The 13,615-nt window shown below is 43.5% G+C and overlaps 1 protein-coding gene across 2 annotated transcripts in view; it reads left to right on the top strand.

Annotated features, from left to right (window-relative positions):
- The first annotated feature begins 554 nt into the window (after nt 1–554).
- Nucleotides 555–13,615, top strand: part of FRMD3 (FERM domain containing 3) — a 299,285-nt gene continuing 286,224 nt past the window's right edge. Inside the window, exon 1 of one of the 2 annotated variants that reach the window (XM_023213427.1) lies at nt 555–903. In XM_023213427.1, the coding sequence (XP_023069195.1) occupies nt 757–903 (147 nt within the window). In that variant the 5' untranslated portion in view covers nt 555–756. The remainder of the gene's footprint in view (nt 904–13,615) is intronic. The other variant, XM_023213428.2, reaches the window with a different exon arrangement.

The raw sequence follows: 13,615 nt of genomic DNA, 5'->3' as shown, positions 1-13,615 counted from the left end.
TTAAATAAAGCAATAGCTTAAACAATCTCCATGAGATTTTTACTGTTAGCGGTATTCCTGGTGTAGCCCTGTGAGGGCTGTCACTCTCTCTCTGTCACTCGCCCTGGGCCCAACAATCCTTTCCCGAGGCGGAATCCCCCTGGCGGTGTGGGTCAGGATCGCTCTCGGTCCCCTACCCGCGCCAGGTCCCTGGAGCTGAGCAGAGCAGGGCGCTGTCGGGCGCGTGGGGGAGCCGGGGCCGGGACGAGCACTACCGGGAGCCCGAGCTACAGCGGCCAGAGGAGGGAGGAGGCTGCGAGGCTGAGGAAGACAGTCGGGCCCAGCTTGACGCAGCGGCGGCTGCGACTGAGCAGGCCACCACCAGGGCACCCGGGCCAGCCGCGCCAGCCATCCCTCCGCCTCCTCCTTCAGCTGCTCGGCGCGCGTGGGAGTGAGTGCGTCGCGCGCCCGCCGAGGGTCTCAGGCTCTGGGCATCCTCGGCAAGCGAGCCCGGGCAGAGGGAGGCGCACGAGCGCGCGCGACAGAAGGAGGCGGGGAAAGGAGGGGGCGAGGCGGAGGCGAGCGAACAGGAGGGAGGGACCCGCCCGCCGCGCCCCGGCCGCTGGGCATGTGTGGCCGCAGGCGCCCGACGCTGCCGCTGTCCCGGGGCTGAGCCGCGCCCAGGTGTCCCGGACAGTGCGTGCGCGCTTGTGTGTCCGCGCAGGCCAGCACCGCGCCGGCCCTGAGCCTCGCGTTCGCTCCCCCCGGCCGCGGTGCATGTTCGCCTCCTGCCACTGTGTGCGGAGAGGCAGGAGGACCATGAAAATGATCCACTTTCGGAGCTCCAGCATCAAATCGCTCAGCCAGGAGATGAAATGCACCATCCGGCTGCTGGACGACTCGGAGATATCTTGCCACATCCAGGTGCGCGTGGAACCGGGCGAGGGCGCGGGGCACACGCCAGGAGCAGGGCGGGGGGCCTTTGCGGTGGGCATGCGAGGACAAGGAACCCACTCCCAGAGGGGATTGGGGGACTGCTAGAAAGCCAGATTTCGATTCCTCAGCCCTCTGAGGCTGGGGGGCCTTATCCTGGCGTGGGGGGCATGGTCCCCTGCAAGCTCCAGGCACGCGTTATCCGCGCCCAGTCCCCTTCCCCTCGCGTGCACCCTGCGCGCGCGTCTCACTGCGCCCAGGCTAGGGGCGCGGGGCAGCTGCCTGCGGGCGGACTCTGGCCCCTCTGGGCCCCACTCCGCCAGGAGATGGGAGCTCTGAGGGCTGAGAGGGGCACCTGCATGTCGCCCACTGGTATTTCCTCCTTTCCTCCACGTGGAGAAGGCATGCATCCGCCGGGTTCACTCATTTCTCTCTCCCGCGCCCAGGCTCCGGAGACGCCCTCAGTCCCGGAACCTGCTTTCCGCTCCGTGTGGGTCCCCCTTACTCTCTGCCGGTGGTCTTCAGTTCTCCGCGTGGGGCGGTGGCGAAGTTTCCCCAGAGTGAGAGAGGCCGGGCTGCCCTGGGCGCCAGCCTTGAGGGATGGAGCGCGCGCTGCGTCTGACTGGAGCTACCTCAGAAGGAATGTGTGAAGTCTGAGTGTTTCAGAGAAAGGAAAAGAAAGGATTGTGAGGCCAGCCACTGGGGAGCCCTGCAGGAACCTGGGTCCTGGGAAAAAGCGCCCTGTGGAATCTTGGTGGACATTCACGGTCACCCAAGTTGGAGGAGAAGGCTAGTTGTTTGGGTGAAGGCAGCTTTGCTGGCAGCCCTGTGCTCAGTTAGTAAATGCCTCTGGGCTGTCAGGAGAGCTAGTGTGAGCTGCAAAGGTGTGCGTGCGTGTGCGTGTGCGTATTTGCGGTGGGTAAATATGTAGGCAGGTGACAGCCTCTCTTCCAGGACCTCAAAGATGCCCCACTTGGTGCGTACACAATCGGGAAAGGTTGTGTCAGAGCTCAGCACAATTAACTTCCGAATTTTAAATCTATTTAACTATTTATCTCTGGAATTTCCTTTCTCACCTACCCTAGTCCAGTCTTGAGGCTCTGGGACTGAGCTGTTTTTTTTTTTTTTTTTTTTTTTTTAAATACATTTAAATACAGGGCACATCACCCATGTCAGTGGGAGGTGAGTGGGGCAGCATCTCCCAGAGTAGGAATTAGCCTCTAGGCTGTGCAAACAATGAAGGAATGAAAGGACTTTCCCTGTTTTATTTTTATTTAATTTTTGTTAGTGGGAGTGTGTGACATGTTGGGGGGAGTTGCAATTAATTTGTAACCTGACAGCTGGACAAAAGTCAAGGTAGGAATGTGATGCCCCATGATCTCCCAGGAAAGTAGGCTCCCACTGAATTTTCTGGAGGATCTTGAATTTCATTCTGACCAAGCAGCACTGCTAAATTTAATAATAAAAGGATTAGCAGGATAGGCAGTGTTTCTACTGCCACAAGGGTTGCACAGAAGCATCTGGCATGTACTAATAGTCTTGTGATCCAGAGAGTGTGGTCTGTGCACTTTGCTTGAAGTCCTAAAGTGCGTGTACAGGTCCTTTAACCCATAATGAATGTGTAGATGATGGAGGTGCCATCAGGGAGGGAGGCTGCTGAGGTCTCCTCTGTCTCTCAGCCCTCTTCTGCCGTGTCCCACTTGGTGTTGACATTTTTCCCCTCCCTCAGGATGAAGTCTTCCTTAGAATAATAAATATTCCCCAAAGGACATGTATTTATTGTCTCGTGTTTTGAGAAACAATGAATTGTAGCCAGTCTAACAACAGTGTGAAAAACTCAACTAGTGCCAAAGAGGTTAAAATGTTACGTTTCAAAATGTTGGCTTGGGTACTGATTTTTCAAAAAGTTAGATGTTTCATTTTGTGATTCATCTTTCTCTGCCCTTTCTGCCCCCAAATTAGGATTATTATTTAACCAATTAAAATGAATTAAAATATTTTATTTGGATAACTTTGGACCTCATACTTTCCTAGAGTACTCCAGACCAGGAATTGAAATTGCCCTTCCACGTATCAGGTTACAAAGACTTCCCATTTGCTCAGAGTGAGAACAAAAGGATTAAAAAACAATGTGAAACAAAGCCATTTGGAATCACTGGCACTTGTTCTGGGTGAATCCATCTGCGTTTGCTTCCTTCCTTCCTCCTATAGAACTACACAGTTAAAGGATTGTATATACTGTCCACAGAACGTCACCCTCTCTCCATAGCCCACATCTGCCTATCTGAGTTAGGAGCTCTCATCCCTGGTGCCTGCCTGGCTCTAGAGCAGGAGTGTCCAATTTTCTGGCTTCCCTGGGCCACATTGGAAGAAGAAGAATTGTCTTGGGCCACACATAAAATACGCTACCACTAACGATAGCTGATGAGCTTAAAAAAAAAAATCACAATAGTCTCATCATGTTTTCAGAAAATTTATGAATTTATGCTGGGCTGCATCCAAAGCTGTTCTGGGCCACGGGCTGGATGAGCTTGATCTAGAGGCTCTGTAGGAGGAGCAGGAGCTCTTGGACATGGGTTAGTTGTTCACTCCTCTTCACTCCAGGAGTGCTGCCTATGGAGCCCAAAAATAAGTGGGGGAAACTCAAGCCACACATCCTTGGGAGTTAATTAGTCTGTGTTCCCTAGTAGGTGAGCATTCCAGATTGAAAGAAAAAAGAGTCACTCAAACAGTTTTCTCTAGTAAGGTGCTGGAGGGTGGCTGCATGTGGTAGATGCAAGGGATGACAGAAACCTTCAGGCCTATTGCTTGAGACCATGTGAATAGCTCTAGGTACCATTTCTTGAGCATCTCTCATGTGCCGGCCTTTTCCACTCATTTATGTCTGCTGTCTACCACCAACCTTGGAGTAGGTATTATTTCCTTCTTTTGGATAAGAAAACTGAGCAGCTAATAACTTAAGTGACTTGTTCAAGGCCATATCTCTAAAAAGAGAATGAACAGCTGGAATTCAAATCCAGAATTGTCTGGATCCGAAGCTTATGTATGTCTTTGACATATTACCCCATAGTTAAAATAGCTGAAGTTTCAGTGAAATTTCCAGACATGGATAGAGGTAAATCCAAGGTACTGGGGTTTAAACCAGTGACTGAAGGCCAGTTGGGATTCATGATCTGAAAGGACAAAGCGACCCTCTTTGCCAGTTTGCAAACTTAATGTGTCCTAAGTCTGCCAGGCAGGCTGGCATCCCAGAGCTGATTGGAATCCCACATCCAAAGGGGCCATTTCCACCCCCTGGAAACATGGTATTTGCCTTTAAAGAAACTATATGCATAAATGCTTTGTTAGGTTCGATGCACAGTGTCCTTGTATTTCAGACTCTAGTAGCCCCAAATTATGCCTATGCATCAAAAGAGGAACCAAGCCAGAAACTAAGGGAGAATTGCCTATTTGTGCTCTGATTACAGGGTGTGATGGTGAAAGCGCATGTGTTTTGTTCCTCTTCAGTGTGCCTTCCACAAGGGGGAGAAGGCAGAATATTCTCCTTGCTACCTCCCCACCCCCTAAGATCTTTGCATTTACCACCATATAGAGGATAGGAAAGAGCTTTTGCAAAATAACAGCTTTTAAACATTCCTTTTCCAAATCATATAATTTTGGTGGTATTTGGGCAACGAAAACTTTCAAACATACAACCTAGTGGCCCAGTCTTAGCAGACTGGTGGTCATTTCCAATAAGAGATGTGGAAGTCATTGGCTCTGTCTCTTTTCTCAGGGTCTGGGGTGCTGTCCCATCATATCATTTGCTTGTGAATGTTCAGGTAGGATGGAAGATAGAGGAATTCCAAATAGACAGGGCATAAAGGGGAGTTTGGGGTACCAGATAGAGGCCTGGGGAAGGGAAAGAGTTGCTGAATGCTCCTTATTGGGCTTTTCCAATTGAGCTAACCCTTGAAGTCTGGATGTTGTAGGAGAATAAGGTTTGGCTCTAACTCTTCATTCAACCTTGCTGCTTCAATTAGAGTGGAGTCCTAGCCATTTTCTATCCACCTTTTTTTTTTTTTTTTTAGATACTGGCATTGTCATTCACAGCTCTTGCTAATGAACTTGCCATTTTTAATACTGACTTTCTGAGGTTACATACACTTTTTACATAGACATTAAGGATGTTTACTGACTCATATATTCATACTTTGGCAAAGCCTGGTAAACATGGCTGACATAGTTGGAATTGGCTGAAAATTTGTATTTGTATTTGACTAGACATCCTAGCATAGTGCTTTGCAATAGGAACACAATAAATATCAATGTAGATTGAATAATTTCCTTTCTAGACTGTTAAATTCACAAGAGTAGGAACATTTTGATGTTCTCCACTGAGTCCCTAATACTTAGAATAGTGCCTGCTATTCTATATAGTATAATATGTGCACATTAAACACCAGTGGAATGGATGAGTGCTAACCGTCCCAATATTTAATCTAGCTCATTACCTGTCAACATGAAGGTAGCATGCCAGCATTGGACCAGGAATCAGATGTGTGGTTTAGTTATGTTACCAACCAGCTGTGTGATCTTGAGTGAGTCATTTGACATTTGGAGTCAATTTTCTTTTCTTTTGTAAAACAAAAGAATTTGGTTAGATGGATGCTACAGTTTAAAAAGTCTGTGGTTTTATTATTGACTAGATAAATTACATTTGAATGAAGCATTGCTATTGACAAAGTGGTAGTGTTCATATTATCTCATATGAATTTCATAACTATCATTTATCTCCATTCTATGGATGTTATTGTGTTATTATTATCTCAATATTGTATTACTAGATATGGAAAATGAGATTCAGAGAGGTTAGCAGTTTGGGTAACCAAGCAAATAAGTTGGTCAGGACCCAGGTCATTTGACTGAAAATCCAGAGCTCTTTCATCTTTGGAGCACTGCCTCTTGGGACTAGATGATTAGGCTGCTTTTGGCTGCAAGTAAAAGAGTAGCCAAGTTAAAGTGGCCTAAATAATAAGGACACTTATTATCTTAGCTGGCAAAAAGTCCAGAGGGAGGGCAACTTCAGGGCTGTTCCAAAGCTCTGCCTGGACTTAGTTGCTGCCTCCCGTCTTTTCACTCTGGCATCTTCAGTGCGTTAACTGTGTCTCTATAGTCTCCATGATTATGAGGTGGCTGCAGTAATTTTAGATGTCAGTCAGTCACTGCCACATCCACTGTCCAAGAAGAGGTGTTTCCTCATGCATTTCCTTTTTATCACAGAGGAACACTTTCCCAGAGTCCCCATCAGTCTTCCCATCAGATTCTATTGGCCTGGATTGGATCATATGCCCATGCCCTAGCTGCAAAAGTGTCTGGGAATATATGCATCTGGCATCTTTCCTCTCTATAGTGGGAAGTGGCTTTGCCATTATGGAAGGAATGGAATTACGTGTGTGTGTGTGCATGCACATGTGTGTGGTGGGGAGGAACAGCTGTCGGCTAATCAAGCAGGAGTGTCTTTCAGAATACGTCAAATTGGGTTGCAATTACTGTTACAATAAACCTCTCATGAGAGTTTAGTAAGATGTTATCTCAGCCCTGGCTTTTTTTAGGCAATCTTTGTATCATCAAATTCCAGAACAAAAATTATGAGAGAGTCTTTTGTAGTGTGTTGTTAAATATCATTTCTGCTCTTGTGGAACTGGTGGGTTCTGGGCAGCTAAAAGGCATCTTGTTCAGAGCAGGCACAGCTCTCTTCAGCAGACAAACTTTATGCTTGTTCAAGTAGCGTGGTGGCAAAGTGGTCGAGAGCATATGTTCTGGAGTACTGCTTGCTTGGGTTTGAACCCTGGCTCTGCCACTGACTAGCCAGGTGACTTTGGGGAAGTCACTTTTCCTCACTGGGCCTCAGTTTCCTCATCTATAAAGTGGAAATAATAATAATATAGTCCTTGTGGACTTTTTGTAAGGATTAAATAAACATTATATGTCAAGTGCTTAGCTTAGTACCTGGCACATAGTGAGAGCTGAAAAAATAGTGACTGTTATCTTAGTGCTTTGTGAAACTATATTAGAGGTAATCCTAAGTGGTGGGAAGGCTTTGACTTAGAATCAAATGACTTTAAGCCTACACTCCATCCCTTTCTGATGGTGCAGGACCTTAAGCAAGTCACTGGGCCTCCTGTTCTTCATCTGAGAAATGAGAGTAATAATTCCTCAATTGCCAGTCTCCATTGGGTTGTTGAGATGGTTTATGTAAAAGCATGTTGTAAATGTTAAAATATCACCCAAATACAGAGTACTATTCTAATCAATTTAGTTGAAAAAAAGGATAGCTTCTTATCTGTTGAAATGGGAATGACATTATCATGTGCAAACCTATATCTGTGCTAAATATCAGGCCCCATGATGATCCTGCTGGTGAAATCCAAGCTAGGTCCAGCTGGCAGCCACAATTTTCTGCTAGTAAGGACAATTCAACATTTTTCTCTACCAAGCTCTTCTGGAATGCCATTCAGAGTCTACTGAAAATCAGACACAAAAGGAATAGAGGAGAGAGGCAGTTTGTTAAATACTGTGGCACAGCTCTGACGTTTTTAGACCTAGATTATATGGGCCAGTTCTTTATATTAAGTATATCCTAAAAAAAATGTAATGTTATTCCAGTGGTCTGCTAAGATCTTATCTCTTGATATTTTCAAAGCAAAGGCAAAGTGTATTGACTTCAGGGAGAATACAGTACTATTAGCTGCACATTGTTTGAACGGTGTATCCACTAGAATTCTTTCAACTACATGCAACAAATTCTAATTCAAACTGGCTTTAACATTAAGGATGTTTACTGACTCATATATTCAGAAGTCTTGAATTACGTATTTAATTCAAGGACTGTGGCTCTGTTTCTCTGGGGTTCCTTTGCCTCTTCTTGCCATTTGGGATGGCTCCATCCTCAGGCTGGTAGTGAAATGGTTATAGCAGTGCCAGTTCTCACATTTTCATAGGATACCCTCCAGAGGAAGAGAGAAGCCGCTTCCAATTCAGCATCCCAAGCAGAAGTGTACAGTCATTCTGATTGGACCTCCCAGGTCACATACTCACCCCGGAAGCAGTGACTATGACCAGGGGAACAGAATGTACTGATTAGCTTAAGGTGCAGAACTCGACCCTGGGACTCAGGGTGGAATCAACTTCCCCTGTGGTGATGTTCTGCCTGGGGAAGAGCAAATACCTAAAATCAGATGGGAGGAAGGGGGAAATGGCTCTTAAAAGATAATCCACAATACCTACTCTAGATGCTTTGTCTAGGGTAGGTGGTTCTCAAAGTGTGGTCTGGGGAACCCTGGAAGTCCCTGTGATCCTTTCATGGAGGCCATGCTGTTAAAAAAAGTATTTTCAAAATAATATTAAGATATTGTTTGCCTTTTTGGATAACAGTTTTATTGAGATATAGTTCACATTCCTTGTAGTACACCCACTTAAGGTATACAATTTTTGATATATTCAGATAGTTGTGCGGTCATCACCACAATCAATTTTAGAATATTTTCATCATCCCCAAAATGAACCTTTGCCCTTTAGCAGTCATACCTCCATTTCCCTCCAGACCTCTCAGTCCTAGGCAACCACTAATCTACTTCTTGTCTATATAGAGTTGTCTATTCTGGACGTTTGATAAAAATGGAATCATAAAATATGTGAACTTTTGTGTCTGGCTTCTTTCATTTAGCACAATGTTTTCCAGGTTTATCCACATTGTAGCATGGGTCAGTACTTCCTTCCTTTTTCTTGTTGAATAGTAGTCCATTGCATAGATATATCACATTTTGTTGATCCATTCATTAGTTGATGAACATTTGGGTTGATGAACATTTTGGCTACTATGAATAATGTTGCCATGAACATTCCTGAAAAAGTTGCTCTCTATACACGTTTCTTTTCTCTTGTGTGTATACCTAAAAGTGAAATTACTAGTCATATGGTAACTCTGTGTTTAATCTTTTGAATAACTGTCAAACAGTTTTTCAAAGTGGCTGCACTGTTTTACATTCCCACCAGCAGTGTAGGAGGGTTTCAATTTCTTCACATCCTCTCCAGCACTTGTTATTTATCTATCTGTTTGATTATAACCATTCTAAGTGGGTGTGGAGTGGTATCTCATTGTGGTTTTGATTTGCATTTCTCTGAAGGCTAAAGTTGAGCATCTTTTCATGTGTCTATTAGGCATTTGTACATCTTCTTCAGAAAACTGCCCATTTAGACCTTTTGCCTATTTTAAAATGGGTTGTCTTTTAGTTTTAAGTTGTAAGAATTCTTCATATATTTTGGACACAAACCCTTTATACAATAAGTGATTTGCAATTTTTTTCCCATTCTGTGGGATATCTTTTACTTTCTTGATGGGGTCAAAAAAGCTTTTCATTTTGATAAAGTCCAATTTATATATAATTTTTGTTGCTTGTATTTGTGATGCCATAGCTAAGAACTGTTGCCCAATTCAAGGTAATAAGGATTTATGCCTATGTTTCCATTGAGCAGTTTTATAGTTTTAGCTCTTATATTTAGGACTTTGATCCATTTTTAAAATTGATACACAGTTTGCATACCATAAAATTAATCATTTTAAAGTGTACAATTCAGTTGATTTTCATATATTCATAAGACTTTGCAACTGCAATCACTCCCTAATTCCAGAACATTTTCATCACCCCAGAATAAATCTGTACCTATTAACAGTCACTCCCCATCTTTGATCCATTTCGAGTCAATTTTTGTGTATGGTGTGAGGTAGGGGTCCAACTTTATTCCTTTGCATGTGGATACCCAGTTGTCCCAGCACCATTTGTTGAAAAAAATAACTCTTTTCCCCATTGAATTATCTTGTCACTCTGATGAGATGTTGTTTACCTTTTCCACTTTCAGTCTTTCAGAAGTGTACGGTGGAATTTTCTAGAGGCTACAAGATGTGTGATATTACAACACATTGAATGAAGAAGCATATGTGAGAATACACCTCTTTGTTGAGTCAGTCATTAATGATATTTGCAAAAATGTAAAACAATGCTGCTTTTATCACTACTTTATTTTGTAAAATATAGCTATTTTTAAACAAAAATATGTTATTTACATTAATGTACAGTGGGTTTATTGTTATTTTTAAATGAATTAATAATTGAATATTTTGGATAATTCTATAGATGTATAATATAAACAAAGGTTTTACAGATACTCAGCAGAGTAAAGGAGTTTTGAGGCCAACATACTGAAGAATTGCTGGGTGCAGTGGCTGGTGCCTGTAATCCCAGCACTTTGGTAGGCTGAGGTGAGCAGATCGCATGAACCCAGGAGCTTGAGACCATCCTGGGCAACATGGTGAAACCCTGGGTTTACAAAAAATACAAAAATTAGCTGGGATTGGTGCATGCCTGTAGTCCCAGCTACTTGGGAGCCTGAGGTGGGAGGATTGCATAAGCTAGGGAGGTGGAGGCTGCAGTGAGCCATGATTGTGCCACTGCACCCCAGCCTGCGTGACAGTGAGACTCTGTCTCAAAAAAAAAAAATTGCTGGTTTAGGTGACTGTCCATTTATTGAACTTCCAGAAAAATTTTAAAAAGCCAAAATTAAATAAAACAAAGTAGAACTTATATGCATCTTCTATGCCTCCAAGATCATAAATTGCAAGTACCCCCAGTGATGTCAATTAAATAAAAAACACTGCGTGTTCACAGAAAATATGTATATTATATTTGGAATTCTTAGTAGTAACTATGCACGTGTGTATGTGTGCGTGTGTGTGTGTTTTCTGCGTTTATATTCAAAATATTAACAGTAGAAGGACAAGGCCAAGCTCTACTGTAGTAAGCATTCTCTAATTGCACTTGCTCTCTAACTGAATCCTAACTTTTTAAACTCTAATAATTGTATAAAGCTGTATCTTGTTTTGAGACCCTTCTTTAGATCATGGAAAATATACAGCTAAACATGAAGTATTTAAACTGTAAACCATTTGAATCAGGCCCATTAGTCACTTGAATTATTAAGTTGTTACTTCTTTTTCTGAGTAGGCATTTTGGGAAAACAGAAAAATGTTGCAGGAATGGAAATATCAGAATTTATTCTATGAGAATCTGAGATTCACATGGCATGAGTGTTAGGCATTGGGAAGATAACATGGCCCTCTTTTAGTTCTCACCCTGTGATGGAGAATTTCAAGTTGCTCTTCCCATGAAGTAACAGAGTGCCAGAGATGGGAAAAATAATGGGACTAGGGTCAGGAGCCAGTTGGGCAGATTTTGCAGCTGAGGTTTGAACTTGACTCAGGCTCAGAAGAGTCAAGTTCAGCATTGAGCCCTGGGAGAAGTGTGTAAGTGCTTCTCAGTCGGATGTTCCTGTGGATTTTCTCTGTTCTTCAAATGCAGACTCGGATTTAGGAAGTCTTGGGAAGAGCCCTGAAATTTGACATTTTTAGCATGCTTCCAGGTGGTGCTTGTGTGGCTGGTCTGTGGACCACATCTGGAATAGTCAGACATTAGTGGAATTTACCTTTCTCCTAATAATATTGCTAAGCTCGTTGAGTGGAGGGATCTGTTCCTTTTGTTCCTCCCTCGATTGTGCCTCACTGGGCACATTTCTTTCAGTAGATGGTCAATGAGTGTGGGTAAGTGAGTGAGTAAATAAAGAAATCCATCCTGGTGTGTCTATCACAGGTGTAATGAAGTGCTGATTAGACACTGTTGCTAGGTATGGAATGATTCTGTTTGCCTATTTGTTCCAAGCAAATCAAGAGCTTGTTTTTTCAAACAGAATTTCCCATGGCAAATCTGATGAAGTGTTGTATGTCCATGAGAGCACATGGGACTACGGTTAGTGACTGCCTTCTCGTCCCTCTGGGCCAGGCTTCCCAGTCTTGCTTTCCTGTACACTGGACTCCTGGTGGTATTTCTGAAAAGCTCTGGCAATATCTCGGCACAAACAAGTCATTGTGTATAAGACAGCAGTGTCTGGAAGCCCCTGGAGGCATAGGGGCCCCAGCTGTTCTTACTTGCAGAACTGACACTGAGGGACAATGACCCTGGAGGGCCATACAAAATGCATTCCAGTTGTAACTTAAGCTCTGGAGTTGAGCTGTTTGCTTTGTTGATTCTCCCTGAAGGTGCAGGATGGAAAGGAGGGGCCCACTTTAGCAAAAAGAAAGAAAAAAAGAAGCTTATTCTAAAAAGGAAGAGCATTTGTTTTGATCAAGAAGTTATGTTTTTCAAAAGTAAATTAAAGTTTGTTTGAAACAACGTCAATCGTATTCGATAAACATTTGTTAAATATCTTCTATATTCCTAGCCCAGAGCTGGAAGTAGAGGTACAAAAGAAAATAAAATCAGCCATCAAGAGGCTCGCAGTCAGTCAGGGGGAAGACAGAAAGGATAGTGATGTGAGGATGAAATGACGGATGTAGAGACAGATAAATGCAGGTGGAAGACCAAGAGGATGCACCAAGATCAGGCTGGGGCATCAGTAAGTATCTCTGGTATAGATGAAATCTTGGTTAATAATTAAAGGACAAGTGGAAGTAAACTCTTTCAGAAGGAGAAAAAGGGCATTACAAGCAAAGTGATCTCTTGTTTGCTTGGTGTAAAACCCTAGGCATGAAACATGATGACTGAATCTGGGAGTTAAGGAAAGGAGAATCTGGGATGAGTTCCACATGGTTAGTTTCAACGACTGGGTAATGGCGATGCCATTCCAGGAGAGACAGACCTGGTCACATAATTTATGTGGTCCTGTGCAAAATGAAAATGCAGAGCTTGTTAAAAAATTGTTAAGAATTTCAAAGTGGTGATAGCAGACCATTAAGCCAAGTACAGGGTCCTTCTAGGCACGGGTCCCTGAGCAAATGTGCAAGTCACACATCTGTGAAGCTGACACTGAGGAGATAGATGAGAGGAGAAGCAGGTTGGGGGAAGAGAGGATGAGTTCCATTTTGGGTGTGTTGATTTTGAAGTGCCTGTAGGGCATCTGACTGGAGAATTCTCAGTAGACAGTTGGATATAAGGAATGAAAGTTACCAGAGACACAGGTCTGACATTGAGACAGAAGTAAGGGAGTCGTTAATGTCCTCGCAAGGGGTGGCAGAAACCATGTGGTATGAACAAAACTGCCATGACAGGTCTTCCTTTTTTGTCTGTATTTCTGCTTGGGGCAGGCTTGTAGATCAAATCAATGAATGTGAGCTCTGGAAATCTTTCCAACAGTACTTGATCATTTTTGCTTTGTTAGGCAACTCCAAGTGAACCAGAGTGGTCTCTATTTTCTTCTACAAATGGGGCAGCCAAACCAGGGTTGTCAGTGGAAAGGCTTTTGTCTGTCCTTACTCTTCATGTTCTAGCTTGGACTTGCAAATGAAAAAGACCTCTTTCAGTTTTCAAGTTCTGAGTTTCAAAGCATACGATTTTCTTTCCAGGGAAGTTGCCCTTTGAGACAGTGTCAGGAGCATTAAGTAGATAATACATTTTAAAATCCTATCAACATGCTACAAAATTAATCATGTTATATGAGGAGTAGCTTTGCTGCAATAATTTATCTTTATTTAGTATTTGTTTATATCTCAGATATCTTTTATGGCAAATTTTGTTTTGTGTGTAGTTTTCAGGGAGTTTTTGTCTGATCTTTGACAAACCTGAGAGAAACAAGAAATGGGGAAAGGATTCCCTATTTAATAAATGGTGCTGGG

Source organism: Piliocolobus tephrosceles, chromosome 14, assembly GCF_002776525.5.
Source record: "Piliocolobus tephrosceles isolate RC106 chromosome 14, ASM277652v3, whole genome shotgun sequence".
NCBI classification, from domain to species: Eukaryota; Metazoa; Chordata; class Mammalia; order Primates; family Cercopithecidae; genus Piliocolobus; species Piliocolobus tephrosceles.
Note: the sequence above shows the minus strand (reverse complement) of the source record. Positions and strands in the feature narration are given on the sequence as shown.